The sequence below is a fragment of the Octopus bimaculoides genome, chromosome 18 (genome assembly GCF_046866305.1).
Source record: "Octopus bimaculoides isolate indiv1 chromosome 18, ASM4686630v1, whole genome shotgun sequence".
Lineage (NCBI taxonomy): Eukaryota > Metazoa > Mollusca > Cephalopoda > Octopoda > Octopodidae > Octopus > Octopus bimaculoides.
In genome coordinates, this window is record NC_142945.1 from 46,521,591 (window position 1) to 46,546,590 (window position 25,000).

The 25,000-nt window shown below is 38.9% G+C and overlaps 1 protein-coding gene and 1 long non-coding RNA gene across 5 annotated transcripts in view; one reads left to right on the forward strand and one right to left on the reverse strand.

The window, feature by feature from the left end:
* The window catches only part of LOC128249938 (uncharacterized), a 228,271-nt gene that overhangs the window by 112,079 nt on the left and 91,192 nt on the right, over positions 1-25,000 (forward strand). The gene's annotated exons all lie outside the window — the stretch shown is intronic.
* The window catches only part of LOC106882022 (shootin-1), a 93,937-nt gene that overhangs the window by 27,312 nt on the left and 41,625 nt on the right, over positions 1-25,000 (reverse strand). For both annotated transcript variants that reach the window (XM_089366122.1, XM_089366121.1), the window contains exons 2-4: positions 18,526-18,578; positions 1,932-1,992; positions 88-182 (exon numbers count right to left, since the gene is read on the reverse strand). In XM_089366122.1, coding sequence (XP_089222248.1) covers positions 88-182; positions 1,932-1,992; positions 18,526-18,578 — 209 coding nt within the window. The remainder of the gene's footprint in view (positions 1-87; positions 183-1,931; positions 1,993-18,525; positions 18,579-25,000) is intronic.

The following is a 25,000-nucleotide window of genomic DNA, read 5'->3' on the forward strand; positions in this document are numbered from 1 at the left end:
TGGAAAAATTCAAAGAACCAGACGCAATCAATATAAGTTTTCAACATATAACCAACTCTATGGTTCATATAAATGTGTTGTACTTACTTTCGATGCATACTTTTCAGCTTCTTGTCGACAATCTGATTCAATTTGATATTTAGCTTTCAGAAATTGGTATTCCTTCCACACTGGTTCCAATACTAAATAAAAGGAGGAAAATGGAGAGACAAAGAACACAAATGTAAACAGATAAAGAATATGATACACACAAGCACACACATATATACATGTATATATATATATTCCCATTTAAACATGGATGTTCTGTTTGAACAGACTTTACTGTGATATTTGCTATGAGAGAAACTCTCATTTGGGATTTTAGTGCAAATGCACACTTGTTGGGTTATGTCACTAGTGAGGAAATAACAGCACTCCAACTCAAGTGTTGAGGCCATGAAATCTTATGATTTTGAGATCCTTTGATCACATCGGTGATAGATGCTCAACCGCAAGAGATAGCAGTGACTATATCATCATCATCATCATCATCATCATCATCGTTTAACGTCCGCTTTCCAAGCTAGCATGGGTTGGACGATTTGACTGAGGACTGGTGAAACCGGATGGCAACACCAGGCTCCAATCTAATTTGGCAGAGTTTCTACAGCTGGATGCCCTTCCTAACGCCAACCACTCAGAGAGTGTAGTGGGTGCTTTTACGTGTCGCCCGCACGAAAACGGCCACGCTCAAAATGGTGTCTTTTATGTGCCACCTGCACAAGAGCCAGTCCAGGGGCACTGGCAACGATCTCGCTCGAAAACCCTACAAGGCCAGTCAGGCGGTACTGGCAATGGTCACGCTCAAAGATATATATATATATATCATTATCATTTAACATCCGCTTTCCATGCTGGCATGGGTTGGATGGTTTGACTGAGGACTGGCAAGCCAGTAGGCTGCACCAGGCTCCAATCTGACCTGGCAAGGTTTCTATAGCTGGACGCTCTTCCTAGCACCAACCACTCTGGGAGTGTAGTGGGTGCTTTTTACATGCCATTGGCATGGGAGCCAGTCAGGGGGCACTGGCATTGACCACATTTGGGTGGTACTTTTTACGTGCCACCTGTACAGAAGCCAGTTGGAGCACTGGCATCAACTACATTCGGATGGTGCTTTTCACACACACACACACACACACACACACACACACACACACACACACACACACACACACAACATAGTAGCCATGCTAACCAAATTCCTTCTTAGTTCCCATAAAACCATTATAAATGCCAGTGGCCCATTGACAGACTTCATTGATCTCAACCAAAAAAAAACATAAAAAACCCCAAAGAAAACCAAAAAACCCCACTTCAATGAGAAGCAATGACAAATTGTTTTACATTATTATACACAATAATTGCTGCTGCTGATGTTACTACAACTACTAACTGCAACAATATCAACAACAATAATAATCCTTTTTTGCTGCTAAGCATTTTCCCCTGTGTACTAACAACAGCAATAAAAATAATGGTTTCAAATTTTTCCACAAGGGCAGCAATTTTGGGGGATGGGATGAGTTGGTTACATTGACCCCAGTGTTCAACTGGTACTTATTTTATCACCCCTGAAAGGATGAAAGGCAAAGTCGACCTTGCTGGAATTTGAACTCAGAACTTAGCACAAGTCCTGAATTTTTTTTGTGGGCGGATAGGCTATTCGATTACATTGATCCCAGTACATAACTGGTACTTATTTCATTGACCCTGAAAGGATGAAAGGCAAAGTTGACCTTGGCAGAATTTGAACTTAGTGGTATTTCGTCTGTCTTTACGCTCTAAGCATTTCTCCCGGCATGCTAATAATTCTGCCAGCTCACCGCCTTAATGATAATAATAATAATAATAATAATAATCATAATAATAATGGTACAACTACTTACATTTAGTGAGATCTTCGAACTTATCTTCAAGTGAAGTTTTCGCTCGGATAAGTTTTCCTCTCTGAAAAGAGAAATAAGAAATGACAACACTAATATACATGTGTATATATGTATGTATGTGCATATGCATGTGTGTCTACACACACATACAAGCTTTGACAACTGAAGGTAAATTGAGGAAGGTGATGTAGATGACACTCACGGATGGGTGGATGGATGGGTCTCAGTCAGTTCTTAGGGATGAGAATTTAGTTGTAGCAAACTCATAAGAGGCGGAGAGAGAACGTAAGTTCGTTTGCCCGAACATGAGAAATTATTGATTTCTCATTGGTTAAAAATTACTGCCCATATACGAATTATGAACTTCGTTGAAGAAATCTTTCACGGAGTTACGGTTCTATGATTCGAGTATGAGTAATTATAAAAACCCTGATTTTCGGCAAAATCTCCAGTGTTCGTGGATTTGAGTGGCTGTCCAACAAACACTGGAGATTATGCCGAAAATCAGGGTTTTTATAACTACTCATACACGAATCATAGAAGCGTAACCCCGTGAAAGATTTCTTCAACGAAGTTCATAATTCGTATATGGGCAGTAATTTTTAACCAATGAGAAATCAATAATTTCTCATGTTCGGGCAAACGAACTTACGTTCTCTCTCCGCCTCTTATGAGTTTGCTACACAGTTATTTGATTGACTGAAATACCTAGACATCACGGTATCAACCAGGCTATCAGGTGTTGTTATACACTGCTGGTCTGGGTTGGTAAAAATTCTACCAGCTCACTGCCTTGTTGTTCTTGTTCATGATGATGACGATAATGATCTTTTCCACTATAAGCATATGGCTTGAAATTTTGCTGGTGGGGAGGTGTCAGTTGATTACATCGATCCCAGTACACAACTGGTACTTATTTTATCAACCCTGAAAGGATGAAAGGCGGTTTGCATTGCTTTTTAGCTTTCAAATGATGCCACCCCGCAGGGCTAGGCATGCAGGCCAACATACCTCCTGATCAGAAGGCTAGTCTGTTGCAGGGGTGACCCACTTACAGCCGAGTGGACTGGAGCAACGTGAAACGAAGTGTTTTGCTCAAGAACACAATGTGCTGCTCAGTCTGGGAATCGAACTCATGGTTACTAGATTGTGAGTCCAATACACTAACTGTTAGGCCACACGCTTTCACACCTGGACTTATACACTTTTAACTTAATTCTCAAACAGAATCTCTCTCTCACACACACACACACACACACGCACACGCATGCACACACAGAGAGTGGTAATGGATTTCCATCGTTTGTCATGATGATTCAGTTAGTTAATCTATTGAACTAGCTACTCCTGAATTAGAATATAAGTGGCTGAGTACTCCACAGACAGATGTTTCCCTTAATATGATTCTGAAGCAGAATCAGCAAGACACAATGTGGTGTATGACAAGCCTATCTTTGAATTGCAGATACAGTTCCACTCAGTAGCCTTCCATACATTTTCCATTTCCCCAGTTTGACATACGAGTCATGGGTTATTCTGAGTCTATAGAAAATGACATTTGCCCTCAGTGCCATGCAGTAAGATTGAACCCAGAACCTCAGGGTTGTGAACTGAATGTCTAAACTATTTGTCATGTGGGACACATGCATGAATCGAAAGTGAATGTATACAGATGTATTAGTTTAAACATGTGCATGAGTGTAGATGTTCGTGCGTGTGCATGCATGGGTGTGTCGATGTGTGTATATATATGTGCCATAACCTTTGAAGAACAGTAAATGTAACAGGAACCTCTGAAATTCAATCTGCCACTCCTTCTTTCGACAATAAACTCCATACACACTCACCACTCACTATGCATACACATGTCAGGCATGACTAATTATTGTCTAACTATATTTATAACAAATTAGGAACTTTATACATTTCAGATTCTCTTGTATATGTAAGCATGTGTGTGTGTGTGTGTGTGTGTGTATATACATCATCATCATCATTTAACGTCTGTTGCCCATGCTGGAAAGCTGGTGGGCTGCACTTTATAGAGCGTGCTGGTTACTTTTAAGTGGCACGGTACAGGCATATATATATATATATAGTGGAGGTGTAATGGCCCAGTGGTTAGGGCAGCAGACTCATGGTCGTGGGATCGCAGTTTTGATTTCCAGACCGGGCGTTGTGAGTGTTTATTGAGCGAAAATACCTAAAGCCTCACGAGGCTCTGGCAGGGGATGGTGGCGAACCTTGCTGTACTCTTCCACCACAACTTTCTATCACTCTTACTTCCTGTTTCTGTTGTACCTGTGTGTCAAAGAGCCAGTCTTGTCACACTGTGTCACGCTGAATATCGCCGAGAACTACGTTAAGGATACACGTCTGTGGAGTGCTCAGGCACTCGCTCGTTAATTTCACGAGCAGGCTGTTCCGTAGATTGGGTCACCTAGAATCCTTGTCGTCGTAATTGATGGAGTACCATGATGAGATATATATATATATATATATATATATATATATATACACACACACACACACACACACACACACACACACACACACACACACACACACACACACACACACATGTATGTATGTATGTATGCATACATATATATATGTGTGTGTGTGTGTGTGTGTGTGTGTATGTATGTGGGTGAGTCAATGTAAGTGGGTATGCAAACACCACACATTTATATCCACCAAGGTTGCCCAGATTTGATTCTTTGTATGTGAACTCCAGATGTTTGTCTAACCTATGCATGATGGGAAAACAGATGTAAAAATAATGATGATAATGATGTTTTGGTTTAATTATTTCTTACAGTAATCACTCGCCATATTGCGGTTTATTATTTAAGCTTTTGTTGATTCCTCCATAATAGTGTTTTACATTTATAATAAAATAAATATATACAAATTATAAAAATATTCGCGGATTTTCACTTATCATGCAGGTGAGGCGACAAGGTGGAACATAACACCTGCGATAGTCAAGAGATTACTGTATTCTGAAGTTGATGGTACAAACTAAGCCCCTCCCCTCAAATCTGCTAGCCTTGTGTCTAAATCAGAAACAATTAAGAACAGTGGACTGGCTGAATCATTAGTGCACAGGACAAAATGCTTTGCAGGATCTGTTCCAGTTTTTTACATTCTGAGTTCAAATTCTGCCACAGGATTGTGTTAACCTCCAGTGCCCAGTTTGGCACTGCTGGATACCTGTCCCAATGCCAACCACTTTACAGAGTGTGCTGGAAGCATTTTTTAAAGGAAATTCTCAGTAAAATTCCCCAAGCAGCTCACAAGATATGCTTGAGGCAGGCATAATTTTGAGAGAGATGACCAGGTGCCAGGTGTTGAAGGGCTAAAATATGATAGGGGGACACAAACAGGTGTCTTGTTGAAGAGGAGATACATGGCAACCCCAACAGGAAAGGAAGGAAGAATGGTGGAGATGAGATGTCAGGGCATACCCTAAAGGTACAAGAATGTAATTTAAAAGGGTAGATAAAAAAAGGAACATCACCAAAACTGGGATCTGGAACACTAATTAACATGAAGCTATTATGCAAGGTTTTAACTTAGTTCACTTTAAAATAGGAAGTTTGTATTGTAGATCCAAGAGCAGTTGGGTATCAAAAGGATTGATAGTCATCCATTATGATGCTATTTGTTGGTGTTACATAACTGATACTCACTTTGTGTATTATTTAGGAACACTGCAAAACAAATCTACTGCATCTTTTCTTAATACTTTCCAGCATACGTGATCATGGTGAGAGCAGGACAGCTCACTGCTAACATCTCTAATTTTCTTTTAAAGTCCTTGTGCTAGCATCAAACCATGGTCATTCAATAACCTGTGGGTATTAGACTGATCAGGTTATTTTACAGGGTGGACCATGGATACTGTGGAAGACAGAATGCTAAACTAGCACCCCCAAAATCTCCTTCAAATCATGTGGTTTAGGATGTACACAACCGAGGAAAATTAAAAAAAAAAGAAAAAGAAATGGATGTGATGGTCATGGTTGGAATGTTTTTGATCATCGATCAGCACAGACTAGGAACTAACCAATTAGCATTCAAATTATTTGGTCAAATGTAATATTTAATTTATTCACCTTCTTTTGAATTGATCATGCGCAATCTTGCAGCTTTGAGATTTTGATGATGTGATTGTTTATTTTTAGAATGACATATCGTAGGGAAAGATGTCAGAGGGGCCAAATCTGACCAGTTTGAATATAAAACAAAATAAAACATTTTGACCAGATATGGCTGGTTTAAGTCGTTGGCACTCCGTCGGTTACGACGTCGAGGGTTCCAGTTGATCCGATCAACGGAACAGCCTGCTCATGAAATTAACGTGCATGTGGCTGAGCACTCCACAGACACGTGTACCCTTAACGTAGTTCTCGGGGATATTCAGTGTGACACAGAGTGTGACAAGGCTGACCCTTTGAAATACAGGCACAACAGAAACAGGAAGAAAGAGTGAGAGAAAGTCGTGGTGGAAGAGTACAGCACGGTTCGCCACCATCCCCTACCAGAGCCTCGTGGAGCTTTAGGTGTTTTCGCTCAATAAACGCTCACAACGCCCGGTCTGGGAATTGAAACCGCGATCCTATGACCGCGAGTTCGCTGCCCTAACCACTGGACCATTGCGCCTCCACTGCTGGTTTAAGTACTAAAGGGTTAAACAACAACACCTAGGTCGTTGCCACCCTCATCACCATCTTCCCACCCTCATCATCATTTACTACCTACGCTACTACTTCACTGTTGTCTACACCCTACCACCACCTATGCTCTACACCATCTCGCCCTCCAATCAATTCTGCACTTGTTGTTCCCCCACAGTGATCCCTACATTCCAAGATATCATACTTCCCATTCACTTCTCTCTCACTTCCCTTTCGTTTCTCCCACAGAATGACATTTTGCAATTAAAGAGAAGCATCCAACAAAAAAAATAAAAATTAAATTAATTAAATAAATGAATAAAATTAAGAAACATTCGATGGGCGCTGCCCCTTCTTTGTTAGAGTAATGAGTGAAAAATAATTTAAAACAAAAACCTAAATATATTTTTTTAATATCTCAAAATTCTGTGATAACATCAACGGGGAGAGGTGTGTGATAAATGGCAGATATTTTTTGATAAGGTATTTGATAACACATACCAACAGCTTGCTTCTGTAGGTAAATAAATATTTAAATAGGGACGAGGTGCTTGCAATAACAACAACAACAACAATAATAATAATAGTGGTGTTGATAATGATGATGATGATGATTTATTTGCCACAGGGGTGACAGATAAAAAGCATATTACAAAGATAGATTACAGTTTGTGTTTTTGGGGTTACATAAAATCAGGTGAGGAGATAACACAGGGGAGAAATGAGGTGACAGATATATTTAGTGTTGTAGATATATGAATACATTTTTTTCTTCTATAGGCACAAGACCTGATATTCGCAGGGAAGGGGTTAGTCAATTACATCAACCCCAGTATTCAACTGATACTTATTTTATTGACCCCGAAAGGATGGATGGCGAAGTTGGCCTCGGTGGAATTTAAACTCAGTACATACAGACAGACGAACTGCCACTAAGCATTTAAAATTTTTTAATTTTTTTAATTCAGGTCATTAGGACACTGAAAAAAATTCTTAGCGGCATGTCGTCTGTCTCTACATTCTGAGTTCAAATCCCACAAAAGTCAATCTTGCCTTTCATCCTTTCAGGGTCTGTAAAAGAGTTAATACATACAGAAGGGATGAGAGAGCGCACCCTTGATGGACTGAGTGCAAGATTCTGAATGGTTCTGACAGGTGACCATTCACCTGAACAACCAAGCAGATGTCGCTGTACAAAGCAGCGATCCAATCATGGAAAACCGGACCAAAACTGGCTATCAAAGGCTTTAGACTAATCTAAATTGATCAGAGTCCCACCCATGCCAGCTTCATTACTCACCCTCTCTATAATGTAGCACATGAGGTGGAGGTTGTTGCGAATAGTCCTGGTTGGGATGGCACATGCTTGCACAATAATGATAATAATAATGATAATAATAATGATAATAATAATGATAATAATAATGATAATAATAATGATAATAATAATGATAATAATAATGATGATAATAATGATGATAATAATGATGATAATAATGATGATAATAATGATGATAATAATAATTTCAAATTTTGGCTCTAAGCTTGCAATTTCGAAGAAGAAGGCTAAGTTGATTACATTGACCCCAGTGCATAACTGGTACTTATTTTAACAACTCTGAAAGGATGGACAAAGCTTGTCTCAACTAGAATTGGGGCTCTGAACACAAAGGGCTGGAAGTAATGCCACAAAGCATTCCTGTCAAACATGTTACTGATTCTGCTAGCTCACTGTAATAAAGGGCTTAGTGGAGGTGCTAAACCAGAATGAAGGATTAAGTTTACCATTCAAAAGTAGAAATGGTCCCTCTTTATGGGCTCTCAATCAAGTTTTGTTCAACCAAATTTCATTTGCAAGACTTTGGTAGAAGACACTTGTACAAAGTGTCACTGAGTGGAATTGAACTTGAAATCCCTGAATTGCCAGAAAAATTTCTTAATCACATAGCTATGACTGAATGGTTAAGTAAATCACTGCAAGATTTGAAGTCAGAATGTAAAAGGGACATATCTAAATACCACAAGGTATCTTGTTTTTTATTTGATGCTCTACCAATTCTTTTAAAGGGAGTCTCATGGCTAGGATACCTCCGATAAGAGATCTGCTCAGTTAAGGTTGACCAAGGGCTAATCAACAATAGCAGCTATGTCTGAGCTAATAATATAGATTCCCCACATTGGGATACAGCCAGAAATTTGCCCATTAACATTGATCTCAAACGTAGTTCATCGACCTTAGAAGACATGAAAGACAAAACATTGAGCAACAAAACTATGTAGAGTAAAGCCGCAGTCATTCTGTAAACAGTCGAATAAACGGAAACTGGTGATGGACCGTGTTGGCAATTAGTGAGGACAGACAGTGCAAATGTGAAATAAATTGGTGAGCAGTGCAGAAGCTGAAAAGTGAAATGTTTTGTGTAGAAAGAACCCTTTGATATAGAAGAGCTAAGAATCAGCCAATATATTTTGTCTGTCTTTATATTCTGAATTCAGTTTCGGCTGAGGTCATCTTTACCTTTCGTCTTTTCAAGGTTGATAAAAATACGTACCAGTTGAGCACTGGGGTCGATGTAATCAACTTACCCACTCCCCTAAACTTACTGGCCTTGTGCCAGAAAGTTTAGGGAAGTGGGTATGTCAATACCCAGAAACTGGGGTCCGTGTGTATCACATCAGATTGAAGATGGGAAGGATGACTTCCCTTTGCAAATACCGACAGGGCACAGAAAGTGTGTCAATAGCCAGCTAGAGGAGGTGTCCTCCTGGGGCTACAAACTACAGTAGCATCCACCCTTGGCAAATCAGTCAATATCATCAATTAGTCCCAATATATTTGGGGTTGATATCACAGTTTAATATAGTTTTTTTATTAGCTTTAATACTGAGTCATCGCGATAGACATACACAGACATATCGATAGCATGTCCAAAGAATCAATATGATTTCTAGACAAACAAACACACAGACATATCTAGCAATACTCTCTCTCTCTCCTCTAACTTGGACCAGATGCAACCATAACGCTATCCTAACAGCAACAGCAACACTATCCTAACAGCATTGCTAACAACACCATCCCAAGTACAACATCATTACATCACCCAAACAATACCATGTTTATCAGGACAGACAAACATAAAACACACATGTAAACCAATTATGCCCGCTAATATATAATCCAAGTAATGAATTATTAAAGTTTATTTCTCCTAATAACTATAATAATATTATGTATACACTCCAATACAAGTTACTAATTAACTATTAAAGGAATACATAATACAATTTATTAACTCTATTCTATAATGACACTATGTACACACTGTCATATAATTAATTAATTAACCATTAAAGGAACTAGTCATTAGCAATTATATCTTCCTGGTCAATGTAACTGAATAATTCCAGTATACAATAGCATCTCTGTCAAAAATGGTTCCTACCTCTAAATTAAGATTCATAGTATTATGATATACAGCATGAATTTTTTTTACATTCATGTAACACTACAATATAATACACACCATCATCAACACTCACATGTGTATTTATACCACAATGGTATATAACAACTACACTGACACTCTGTCGGTTATGACGATGAGAGTTCCAGTTGATCCGATCAGCGATTCAGCCAGCTCATGAAATTAACGTACAAGTGGCTGAGCACTCCACAGACGCGTATATGCCTGGATGTAGTTCCCAGGGAGAGTCAGTGTGACATAGAATGTGACAAGGCCGACCCTTTGAGATTTTTGCCAGCTGAGTGAAGTGGAGCAATGTGAAATAAAGTGTCTTGCTCAAGAACACAACTTGTCACCGGGAATTGAAAACACAACCTTACGGTCATGAGCCGAGTGCCTTAACCACTAAGCCACAAACATCCACAACATGACCTTACAATTGTAGGCCAAATGCCTTGACCACTAAGCCATGGGCCTTCATGAATATTGGTATATATAGAACATGTATATAATACTGTTTATGGCTATGTTATATTACACCATTTTGCAAATCTCACATATATACTCATATGTACAGATTGCAAACCTGCACATATGCACACACCACACACTCAATATCTATATTACAAACACACATGCAAATACACACACAGAGACACACAGACATGCATGCATGCACACAAAAATACACACACACAGTACATATCTATACCACACATTCATACGTACATAAACACACAAACCCATTCACAAACACACACTCCCACCACACTACATATATATACTACACACACACACAGATACACACACAAAAGGATGCATACACTCACACACACACACACACACACACACACTCACATACACAATCACACACAAACTACCTGACACAGCATTGCTCTGTTGACCATAAGTTTACCTTGCCAAATTATTAAAACATTTTTTGGCACGAGCTTACTACTACTACTACTACTACAGACACCACTACCACCACCACTGCTGCTGTTGCTGCTGCAGCTAGGAAATCCATCATCACAACTACAACCTTCATTGCAACCAGAAATACCACTACTACCATGACCACCACTACATTAACCATCACAATCACAGTCACCATTGCAACAACCACCTCAACCACTGCTAACACCACCACCACATATCCATTGCAACAATAGCCACAACACTCAGCCACCACAACCACCACCACCACAGCAACAACAATGACCTACCACAACCAATGCCATAACAACAAACTGAACTACAACCATCACCACAACTCAACTTTTACAGCTACTACTGCTGCTGCCACCACCACAAACAACGCCATAACAACAACAACCACAACCACCATCACCACAACAACAACCACTACTATAATTATTACCACTACCACCACAACCTATGCCTTAACAACCACCACCACCACCACTGCAACAATTACTACTACTACCACCACCATCACCACCATTATCAACTCCACCACCACCACCACCACTGCAACAATTACTACTACTACTACCACCACCACCACCATCACCACCATTACCAACGCCACCACCATCACTACTACTAAAACCACTACCACTGCCACCACAACCAATACCATAACAATCACAACCACTACAATAACAATGACCACCACTACTACTACTACTACTACTACTACTACTACTACCACCACTACTACTAATGCAATTACTACTACTACTACTACTACCACCATCACAACATGGTGTAAACTAGGTAGTTGATGATGAGTATTACTGTTGATTGGCTAGTGTCCTATCCAGGTGATTGATGTACAGTTGCCACTATTTCACCACATCATTCACTTACGCTCCCCTCCTCTCACCCATCACTCACATCTCTAACATCTTTCTTCTCGGTGTGGAAGAGGGGGCGGTTAGGTATTTTAAAGATGGAGGGACAATGCCCACATACTGCATACCTGCATGTATTTGTATGTTATGTATGCAATGTATGTGCAAATTGAACATATGCATGTCAATGAATATATATATGTGTGTGTGTGTGTGTGTGTGTGTGTGTGTGTGTGTGTGTGTGTGTGTATATAAGTGCAAGCATGACTGTACAGTAAGAAGCTTACTTCCCGACCACATGGTACTGGGTTCAGTCTCATAACATGACACATTGGACCAGTATGTTCTATAGCCCTGGGCCAACCAAAGCCTTGTGAGTGGATTTGGTTGATAGAAATTGAAAGAAGCTCTTCATATACATATGTATGTATATATATCTATGGTGTGTCTTTATGTCTGTTTTGTCCCTCTCCACCACCTGACAGCTGGTGTTGGTGTGTTTACATCCCTGTAACTTAGAGGTTTGGCAAAGAGTTCGATAGAATAAGTACCAAGCTTTAAAATAACTACTGGTGGAGGGGGGTGATTCATTTGACAAATTCTTCAAAGTAGTGTCCCAGCATGGCCACAGTCTAATGAATGAAGCAAGCAAAAGATAAAAGACATATGTATACACTATGTGTGCATACAGCATATGTGTGTGTGTGTATACATACATATATATATATATATATATATATATATATACACATAGTATGTCTATAATGTGTGTGTGTGTTTGTATGAGGAGGGAGTACCTAGCCACACTTCAGTTGCCAAAGAACATCTTAAGTCATCTAAACGAAGCATTATTCATTTGGAGCATGTAATTAATGATGAATAATTAATAATTAGGTCTGTGGCATAATGAAGTCTCTTTGCTATTCAAATGGCGAAGAAATGAAACTGAAATATAAATTTCAGATACATTATACAAAGAAGATGTGTGTGTATGTGTATGTGTGTGTGTGTGTTGCAGCATATGTTGCAAGGTGTATGTAACGTGTGTAAATAGTGTTTGTGTATATAGTATGTTTTCTTAGTTGATTTAATGGTGTGTGTGTGTGTGTGGGGAGGGACACAGTATTTTAAAACTTTTTGGTACAGCCCCCCCCCCAACACCACCACTAACACCACATAGGTGAAGGGGTGAAGAGTAGTTAGTGCACTATGGCGGTCATGGTGGGGTAGATAGTGACTGGTGTGGGATGACTGGTAATGTGACTAATATATTTATAGCAAGAGTCTTTAATCTCACTGTTGGGGGATTATATTAATCTTTTCTGGCTAGATGATGATAATAATAGTAATTATAATAATAATAATAATAATCCTTTCTACAATAGGCACAAGGCCTGGAATTTGGGGGAGGTGTATGTCGATTACATTGACCCAGTATTCAACTGGTACTTAATTTATCAACCCTGAAAGGATGAAAGGCAAAGTCAACCCTAGCAGAATTTGAACTTAGAGCATGAAGACAGACAAAAAGCTGCTAAGCATTTTGCCCAATGTGCTAAGATCCTACCAGCTGCCTTAATTATAAATATAATAATAATAATAATAATAATAATAATAATAATAATCCTTTCTACTACAGGCTCAAGGTGTGGATTTTTATGGCGAGGGAAACAATTGATCACATTGACCCCAGTACTTGACTGGTACTTAATTTATCAACCCTGAAAGGATTCTGCTCACTCACCACTTTAGTAATAATAATAATAATAATAATAATAATAATTCTTTCTACTAAAGGCACAATTTTGTGGGAAAGGACTAGTTGATAACATTGACCCCCAGTGTTTCACAGGTACTTAAATTAGCAACCCCGATAGGATGAAAAGCAAAGTCGACCTCGGTGGAATTTGAACCCAGAGTGTAGCGACGGGTGAAATACTGCTATGCATTTTGATATGTATTGACTGGTAAATTAGAGGTGATATAAAATGTAAACCACAGAGAGGTGGTGGTTAAATATTTCTGAGAAAGTTAGAGGTAAAGACAGAATAACAATACTTGTAACGACGTGGTCAAAGGACATGATTGGACACAAACAATGAGAAATTGGCAATGTGACCAGACATTGTTATTAATGATTCAGTATAATGTGTAATATGATCAACAGGACAAGTCCTATTGACATTTATTTTTCTCGATTTTAATTAAAGAGCTGCAAATATAGCAAATAGCAATTGTCATAAACACAGGATCAGAAATCCTGAATAGAGGTGATGCATAATTGCTATAACCACAGGATCACATGTATATACATACCAGGGGAATATAATTGCAAAAGCCACGAAGCCATATATTTATTGGAGTAAGAAATATAATATCACCAGTTGATATATATATGTGTGTGTGTGTGTGTGTGAAATTCTGTCAGTGGATATGTTTGTGGAGTTGTTAGCTAACTCCTGCTACATTGTTTTATCGATTTTGATGAAACTTGAACTCATGCCTGGAAACCTCATGGCATACTCAGATTGTTGAAAAAAGATCGATAATAGAGCCCCTGGTAGGGATCCTTCTATATAGCCAAGGGAAATAACCCATTCATTTTCCTAAATTATTTGGTAAAAATGAAATTGAGCAAGCTTATTTCTTAGTATTTGAACTGTTAGAGTTATTTTCGCAATTTATCCAGTACAACCCTTAAACAAGTGAATAATATTTTCCTAAACAATAGATCCACTCATTTTGGTTAGTGACTTATTCAGGAGTGGCTGTGTGGTAAGTAACTTGCTTACCAACCACATGGTTCCAGGTTCAATCCCACTGCGTGGCATCTTGGGCAAATGTCTTCTACTATAGCCTCGGGCCAACCAAAGCCTTGTGAGTGGATTTGGTAGACGGAAACTGAAAGAAGCCTGTCGTATATATGTGTGTGTGTGTGTGTGTATGTTTGTGTGTCTGTATTTGTCCCCCCAACATCGCTTGACAACCGATGCTGGTGTGTTTACGTCTCTGTAACTTAGCAGTTCGGCAAAATAGACCGATAGAATAAGTACTAGGCTTACAAAGAATAAGTCCTGGGGTCGATTAGTTCGACTAAAGGCGGTGCTCCAGCATGGCCGCAGTCAAATGACTGAAACAAGTAAAAGAGTAAAAGAATATACCAACACTAGCACCCCTAAGGGTAATATTCTCTGGGAACGCACCAAAGCACTTTTCAGAGTTATTTACTTTAAATTGTTATCTCATATCTAATTAACCTGTTATTACATAACATGCTTCACAATTTTAGTATACATACCTTATTAGTATTTCCTCCTATGTTCTATATACTTTGGGAACGCATTAAAGCCCTTTTCGGGGTTATTTTATTTGCGTTCTTATTATTGGGTAACTAATTTCATGTTATTACATAACTGACTTCACAATTTGGGTATTCATAACTTATTGCGAATTCCTAAAAACAAGATCCTGTGTAAGACAGTTCGGTATTCTCTGTAAACGCACAAAAACCGTTTTAAGGGCTACATACTTTGTATTGTTGTTAATAGATAATAAGTATATAATTAGTAACAGGTACAAGGCCAAATATAAGGGTGAAAGTATGTAACCAATGCCATTAAGCAAAGACTTATTTCCCTGTTTATTTTATGTCACAGTTGGTAAACAACGTGGCTATTGGTCAAAGGTTTCCAAGAGACAACCAATCACTGGCTTATAAAACTAACCAGAGTGAAGTAAGGAACACTTCCTCGCATAACTTTCCTCCTTATTGCTCAATCCATGCACACACAAACACACACACACACACACACACACACACACACACACACACACACACACACACACACACACACTCAAACACATGCACAGGCTTCCATCATATTACAGAAGCAGTCAGTGTCCATGAAAATCTTGCTGTATCATGGGATTTCGTGATAGGAAATGTATTCTTCATACACTTCCATGTGACATGAAAGTCAACAGGGAAATAAATTTTGGCATCACACATTCACAAAGTTACATGTTATGAGCAAGATCTATTAGAAATGCGACACTTTTAGAGTATAGGCTACATCAGGATAACATATAAATGGAAATAAACACGCGCACACACACACACATGCATGCAACTAAATATATATATATTTACACACATTAATACACACACATATATGTAAATATATATATGGACATACATGTGCATGTATATATATATATATATATATATATATATACCCATGCATGTACATGTAAATATTTACATCTACACGTGTCCATGAAATATTTATATATACACACACGGATATATACACATTCATAAGCTAATAAATACGCACGCATATATATATAGATATGCCACATATATGTAAATGTATACACATGTATATGTACAAATGTGTATGTACATATATACGTGTGTATACATTCATATATGTGGACATGTCTATATATATGTGTATACAGTAATCCCTCACGCTTCACCTATCATGGTTGTTTATTATTTAAGCTTACATCGATTGCTCTGTGGTGTTGTTTTGAATTTATAATAAAATAAATATATACAAATTATGAAAATAATAAAAAAAAATATACAGTACAGTACTGTTTCTATTTTGTGGATTTTCACTTATCATGGGGTGGTGGTTTGGAACGTAACAAGCATGATAGTTGAGGGATTACTGTACACCTAAATACATACACACACATATATGTACATGTAAATATATATATATATATATATATATATACATGCATGTTTGAACCTAAAGCATAAAAGGCCATAACAAAATACTGAATTCAAATTTTGGCACAAGGCCAGCAATTACAGGGGTGCGAGTAAGCCAATTACACTGACCTGTGTTCAACTGGTCCTTATTTTATCGACCATGAAAGGATGAAAGGCAAAGTCGACCTTGGCAGAATTTGAACTCAGAATGTAGAGGCAGATGAAATACAGCTAAGCATTTCACGCAGCATGTTAATGATTCTGCTTGTAATAGATTATTATACAGCATAGATTTGGACAGGCCATGGTGGAAAAGTTATCAGCTACTCTTTTACTTGTTTCAGTCATTTGACTGCGGCCATGCTGGAGCACCGCCTTTTTAGTCGAGCAAATCGATCCCAGGACTTATTCTTTGTGAGCCTAGTACTTATTCCCAGCTAAGTTACGGGGACGTAAACACGCCACCATCGGTTGTCAAGCGATGGTGGGGGGACAAACACAGACACACAAACACATATATATATACATATACATATATACGATGGGCTTCTTTCAGTTTCCGTCTACCAAAATCCACTCACAAGGCTTTGGTCGGCCCGAGGCTATAGTAGAAGGCACCTGCCCAAAGTGCCACGCAGTGGGACTGAACCCGAAACTACGTGGTCTGTAAGCAAGCTACTTACCACACAGCCACTCCTACGCCTTCTGTCTTAGAGCCATAACAAAATATTGCAAGACATTTCTTTCTGAGAACTTGAACAATTCTGTCAATCTACTACCTCAATGACAACAACAACAACAACAACATCCACACCAACACCAACAACAACAATGGAGGGACGAAAACAATTGAACTTACAACATTTTTGGTTGAAATGAATAAGTCGTCAAAACTGAAGTAGCCACTGGCCATGGTTTCGAAGAATGTACCAACCCCAAAATCCTGTTTAGTGAAAACCTGAAGCGAGTTTAGATCACACCAACAACGACCATAGCAAAGGTTCAGTGGAGGGCAACTTAGAACATATTGCACTGAACACAGCAGGGGTTTTAGTGTGCACATATGGAAGTGGGGGTGAATCATATAGCACCAATCATAGCAGGGTTTAGGGTTAGTAGTCATGGTGGTGGTGGTGCGGGGGGTAGTTCAAATTGTACCAATCACAGCAAGGTTCAAATAATTTATGGAGAGATGTGTTTGTGTGTGTGGGTATGACAGATTTAATCCCAAATCTGTTTAGAAGATAATCCAGGGATCTAAATCCATCTCTTCTGGATAAACTCCTTATTATTGGTTTAATCATTAACTGATAGAATTTATAAACTAACCAAAAATAAAGGGATTTGTCTTAACTTTGTTTGTTGTGTATCTTGCTGTCTTTATTGTTTGCTTGTTTTTTTAATAAATCTATATTTGTTAGAGTTCAGGGATTAGAAATTTATGTGTGTATACACACACACACACACACACACACACACACATATATATACACACACACACACACACACATGCATTCAGACATGCATATGAACATGCAGACATAGATGCATGCATGCATACATATTTGCATGGATACATACACACACACACACATATAGATACACATACAAACATGCATACATACATATGCACATATATACACACATATGTACACTTACATACACACACATATAGCTGCTGATGTGGCTGAATGGTAAGAAGTTTGTTTTGCAATCAAATGGTTTTGAGAATGTTTGTTAGATTTGAACCAGAGACAAAGAACAGTGCTGTTGAGTGAATGTGAACCATTGACCTCATCATTCAACCTCTCAGTATCCAGCCCTCTACCAACTTAGCCCTTTCTTGTGACCATTCATGAGATTACAATGGATAAGTAGAGAGAAACTGTAGGGTTTACTTACGTCCTCTTGACATGCTCTGTACTTAACAAATACATCCTCGTACGTATCAGCAACTGAAGAGAGAGAAAAAGAGAGAGAGAGGTATTAGTATCCAGTGATGGACTGCAGGTCTTTTTCAGATCATTGGTACCATATTTTCCAGCATACAAGTAAAATAATTCAGACCAAAATTTACAGCCAGTAAATGGTAGGGTGACTTATACACCAAGACAACTCTGGTGGGCCAAAAATTCTATGTCAAATGCAGTAGGATTTGGATAGATAGGGTTGATCTTTGACTGTTTATACTATATATTACATTGGCCTGTATGCCAGAAAATACAGTACAACCAGTCTGGAGTGATATACAGTTGTCATCATAACATTGCATATAAATTATGGCAGAGCAAAACATGTAGCACAGTTTATGACTCTTATGTCATAACATTAAAATCACAACACTTAAAACATCATGTACTGTATTTCCTAGCATACAGGTCAAAATTTTAAACAAAAATTTCGGACAAAAAAAGGGTAGGTTGATTTATAAACCAAGATGACTTTGGAGGACCAAAAATTCCATGTGAAATGCAATAGGATTTGGAAAGGTTGTGACACTGTTTGAATGTTTATGCTACATGTTTATACTGTATATACGATGTTGACTTGTACACCAGAAAATAATACAATAGTCAATCACTGTCAGTCTCACCACTTTGCCATCACTGTACCAGTAGCATCATCATCAGCGTTAACATGAAGATGAACCCCTCCACACACACACACACTCACAGCCACCACCACTATTTTATCAACATCATTATTACCATCACTACACCATGTCATCACTAATAACAGTCAATTGAATAATAGTTAATTAATTGTTTAGCATTTAAACTGGTTATATCTAGCCAAGATATTCTACCTGTTTTATATTCAACCCAGGGCTGTGAAATCGAAACAACAATCTTTGACTCTAACTCCCCTACTATTTACACCTCCGACTCCAACTCCTCTACTATTGGTGCCTCTGACTCCTCTACTATTGGCACCTCCAACTCCAACTTCTCTACTGTTGGCACCTCCGACTTTGACTCCTCTTTATGTAATTAAGTGATTGTGGTCTACATATCTCATAAAGCATATGCATACGCTTGTACTTTGAGTAGGCCTATAGTTTGTAACTGGTTTGTATTAAAGAATAAAGACATTGTGAGTCGGAGTCAGTAAAACTATACTGACTCTGACTCCAGCTACCCCTTAATTGTTTCTGACTCCGACTCCATGTCTCCGACTCCATGTCTCCGACTCCACAGCTCTAGTTCAAACTAGCCTGATCCAGCCTCTCACACCAATCCCATAATATGATTCTAAAAATAAACAATCACATTATTGAGATCTTGAAGCTATGAGATAATACATGATTAATCCAAAACAACGTGAATAAATAAGAATCACATTTAACAGAGTAATCTGAATGCTAAAAGGGGTTAAGCAGCCCTTCTCAGGATGCAGTACTCTATTATGGGTCCCAATAAAGCCTTGTAGAATAGTCTGATTATTGCAGGTAATGCATGCCACAACATCGCATTATTTGAAACCACAGTATTCAAATATATAAATACCAATGTGGCTGTGTGGTAAGAAGCTTGCTTCCCAAGCATATGGTTCCAGGTTCAGTCCCACTCTATGACACCTTGGGCAAGTGTCTTCTACTATAGCCTTGGGCTGACCAAAGCTTTGTGAGTGGATTTGGTAGACGGAAACTGAAGGAAGCCCATCGTATAATATATCTACGTGAGTATCTTTGTGCCTGTGTTGTCCCCCGTCACCACTTGACAACTGGTTTTGGTATGCTTACGTCCCTGTAACTTAGAGGTTTGGCAGAAAAACACCAATAGAATAAGTAGAAGGGCTTAAAAAACTTTAGTTCTGGGGTCAATTCATACAACTAAAAATTCTTTGGGGCAGTGCTCCAACATGGCTGCAGTCTAATGACTGAAACAAGTAAAAGATAAAAGATGATGTTAAAATAGCAACAAGAAAAAAAAAGAAAAAAAGAAAACCACCTAAATTCTTACTTTTCTAAAATACCAAAACACTTTTACCAGAAAAGAAAATTTATGAAAATCAATATAGCTTTATGTTTTATGAGTTTTTCTTGGCTTGATTCAACAAAGGTTACTGAGAAAAATTGTTTTTATTGCAAAAAAGATGCTTGTCTTTGTGTTTTTTATATTCTTTATACTTAACCATTATTGCAGCCAAGAACATTTTTAACTTATTACCTCACTAGTATTGCTCTCTTTTTACATTCAGATATTTGCGTCCATAACCTTGTGCGTTCCATCTTTAAACTTCTTAAAAACAGCATTGAGTTCTTATATTGAAATTTCTTTCATCTGCATCACCTCTTCAACTGTTTGTTCCATCTTAGCCATTATTATCCACATTGTATGCACCCCTCTGCTCCAAATTTAAAGTGTCTGCGACATTGAGGTTCACATCTTATGCAGTCCTCTCCTGTTTCATCTTGTACCATCTTCAACTGCTCCATCTTGCATATTATCTTCATCCAACATTTGTTGCTGCTTTAGATGTCTTTATCACTGAAGTCAGCATCATACACCTCAAGCCATTCTGTGACATTACCATTCTTTATTCTAGACCAATTGCTGTCCATGAGATCTTCTGAATGGTACACCTAACAAGAAATATTACCTTTAAGTTTTTTGATAGTGTGGCCTACATGTTGATGAGTCATGTCTCATGTAGCCCACCTGTTGATGAGTTGTGTCTCATGTGGCTTGCTTCCCAAAAAAGATTTCTTGTGCCTGTTCTAGACATTCCCAGATGTAAATGAAGTCTATTGATTTCTGCTATGGCTTCTTCAACATTCAGACTGCAGTTTTTTCTTCCTTTACCAAATAACCAATATTTTGAATTTATTTCCAAAACAATTCTGTTATATCGAAATCTGTCCACCAACAGAAAACACCAGCTTCAATAAATTTTCTCATTCAATTCAGACAGATATTCAAGAGTATCACCATCATACACACTTGCAGTTCATCCGGTGATACCTCTAATGCTATGCAAAACAATTTACTGCTGACAGTCCTAAATGTTATGGATTCCAATACATGCTTTTAAATATGTTGAACATGAAAACGTTTCATTAGATTTCCTTTTAGCTTCATTTTCTCCTGTCCATATTCCTTAAAATACCATGAATACTTATGTGTACTATATTATGTATATATACATATGTTTATATGTAAATAAATACATATGTATACACACACACTGATTTCAAATTTCAGCACATATATATATATATATAAACATATATATATATATATATATATAAACATATACATATACTCTTTTACTTGTTTCAGTCATTTGACTGTGGCCATGCTGGAGCACCACCTTTTGTCAAGCAAATCGACACCAGGACTTATTCTTTGTAAGCCTAGTACTTATTTTATCGGTCTCTTGTGCCGGACTGCTAAGTTACGGGGGACGTAAACACACCAGCATCGGTTGTCAAGCGATGTTGGTGGGGGACAAACACAGAAACACAAACATATACACACACACACACACACACACACGCACACATATATATATATATATATATATATATATATATACATATATATATACATACATATATACGACAGGCTTCTTTCAGTTTCCGTCTACCAAATCCACTCACAAGGCTTTGGTGGGCCCGAGGCTATAGTAGAAGACACTTGTTCAGTGGGACTGAACCTGGAACCATGCAGTTGGTAAGCAAGCTACTTACCACATAGCCACTCCTACGCCTCAGGGGTAATTGTCCTTGGTGGGGTTATTTGTCCATGGGAGGGTAAATGTCCTAGACTTGGCTATATTGTCTATTCTGGCAGGGTTTTTGTGGCTGGATGCCCTTCCTAACACTAATCACTTCACAGAGTGTACTGGGTGCTTTTTATGTGGAACCAGCACCAGCATCAATTCTGCTGGTGCCTTTTTGAGTGCAGTAAGGTACCAGGTACCTCGGTCTGTTGTCATCTCCTTCGTAAGGCTCAATGTCTTGAGATCAGCCTTGAATATGACATTATCTAATGTATCATCATCATCATCGTTTAACGTCCGCTTTCCATGCTAGCATGGGTTGGACGATTTGACTGAGGACTGGTGAAACCGGATGGCAACACCAGGCTCCAGTCTGATTTGGCAGAGTTTCTACAGCTGGATGCCCTTCCTAACGCCAACCACTCAGAGAGTGTAGTGGGTGCTTTTACGTGTCACCCGCACGAAAACGGCCACGCTCGAAATGGTGTCTTTTATGTGCCACCCGCACAAGCCAGTCCAGGGGCACTGGCAACGATCTCGCTCGAAAATCCTACAGGAGCCAGTCAGGCGGTACTGGCAACGGCCACGCTCAAAATGGTGCATCTCATGTGCCACCCGCACAAGAACCAGTCCAGGGGCACTGGCAACGATCTTACTTGGCTTGCCGGGTCTTCTCACGCACAGCCCATTTCCAAAGGTCTCGGTCCGTAGTCATCGCCTCGGTGAGGCCCAATGTACGAAGGTCTTGCCTCACCACCTCAGCCCAGGTCTTCCTGGGCCTACCTCTTCCACGGGTTCCCTCAACTGTTAGGGTGTGGCACTTTTTCACGCAGCTATCCTCCTCCATTCTCACCACATGTCCATACCAGCGCAATCGTCTCTCTTGCACGCCACAACTGATGCTTCTAATGTTCAGCTTTTCTCTCAAGATACTTACACTCTGACGGGTATTCACATTGACATTACACATCCAACGGAGCATACTGGCTTCATTCCTTGCGAGCTTACGTATGTCCTCAGCAGTTACAGCCCATGTTTCACTGCCATGTAGCATGGTTGTTCGTACGCATGCGTCATACAGTCTGCCTTTTACTCTGAGTGAGAGTCCCTTTGTCGCCAGCAGGGGTAAGAGCTCTCTAAACTTTGCCCAGGCTATTCTTATTCTAGCAGCTACACTTTCAGCGCACCCACCCCCACTACTAACTTGGTCGCCCAGATAGCGGAAGCTATCGACTACCTCTAGTTTTTCACCCTGGAATGAGATAGAAGTTGTTTCCTGTTTGTTTGCAGTCTTTATTGCACCTGAACATCTGCCACAAACAAAAACTAACTTGCTAGTTAACCTGCCTTTGATGTTGCTGCACCTCTTATGTGTCCATAGCTTGCACCGGGTACATCTTATAGAGTTACTACCTACTCCTTTTCTACATACTGAGCAGGGCCATCTACCTGAAGGGGTTTGTGTTTTATCTACCTTCCTACTTATTAGGATTTTGGTTTTAGCTAGGTTGACTCTAAGGCCCTTCAATTCTAGACCTTGCTTCAGTGGTTATAATTAACGTTGTTGTAGTTGTTTAACCCCAGGTCAGTCCAGATCCAGTAGATCTATGATCAGACATGTTTCAACTGAAACCGGTCCATCTTTTAGTCAGACACAGCATATCTAGGTTTATGTGATCTAATGTATAATATATTAGTTAATATCAGTGGTTATAGTTGTTTTGCTGTAGTTCTTTAACCCCAGGTCAATCCAGACCCAGTAGCTCCTGATCAGGCATGCTCCAACTGAAAGTAACCCATCTTTTTCCAGCCTTAGTGAAACTAAGACTACTTTATATAATATTCTTCCTCGTTTATTGTTGCTTAGCTCTGAGTCAGTCCTGATTCAACAGATTAGGATAAAAAAAATGGACCAACCAGGATGCACCAATCTATTAATCAGTCATAATGTATCTAGGACTACATTATCTAAATATTCTTCCTTTCTTGAAGGAAGTGTGATGTTAATTGAGGGAAATTTTTCTGCTATTTCAAGCAAATCCTGCAACCATGTAAATGACTTCAGTTTTTGTTAACTAATTAATTCCACTTATTAATTAATTAATTCTTAACCTTTTTCTTTTACTTGTTTCCTCTTTAATCATCACTAGCAGCAAGGCCAGATCAAATGTTTGCACCAATTCACGAAACCTTCAGATATTTCTTCAAAGCCATTTGTTTTACCAATTCTGTCAGAACTAAATCTCACCATTCCATTCATCTTTATCCTTTACTTGTTTCAATTACTGGACTGCGGCCATGCTGGGGCACTGCCTTGATGGGATCAGTTGAAAAGAAACCTACCCCAGTACTGATTTTCTGTTTAAGCTCAGTACTTATTCTACGGTATCTTTTGCTGAACCACTACGTTACAGGAATGTAAACAAACTGACACAGGTTGTGAAGTGACAGTGGGCAACAAACACAAAGATGCACACACACACACACACACACGCACACGCACACGCACGCACACGCACACGCACACACACACACACACACAGATTTCTTTCAACTTCCATCTACGAAATTCACAAGGCTTTGGCTGACCCAGGGCTATATACCATTCAGTAGGAACCCGGAACCATGTAGTTTGGAAGCGAACTTCTTTCCA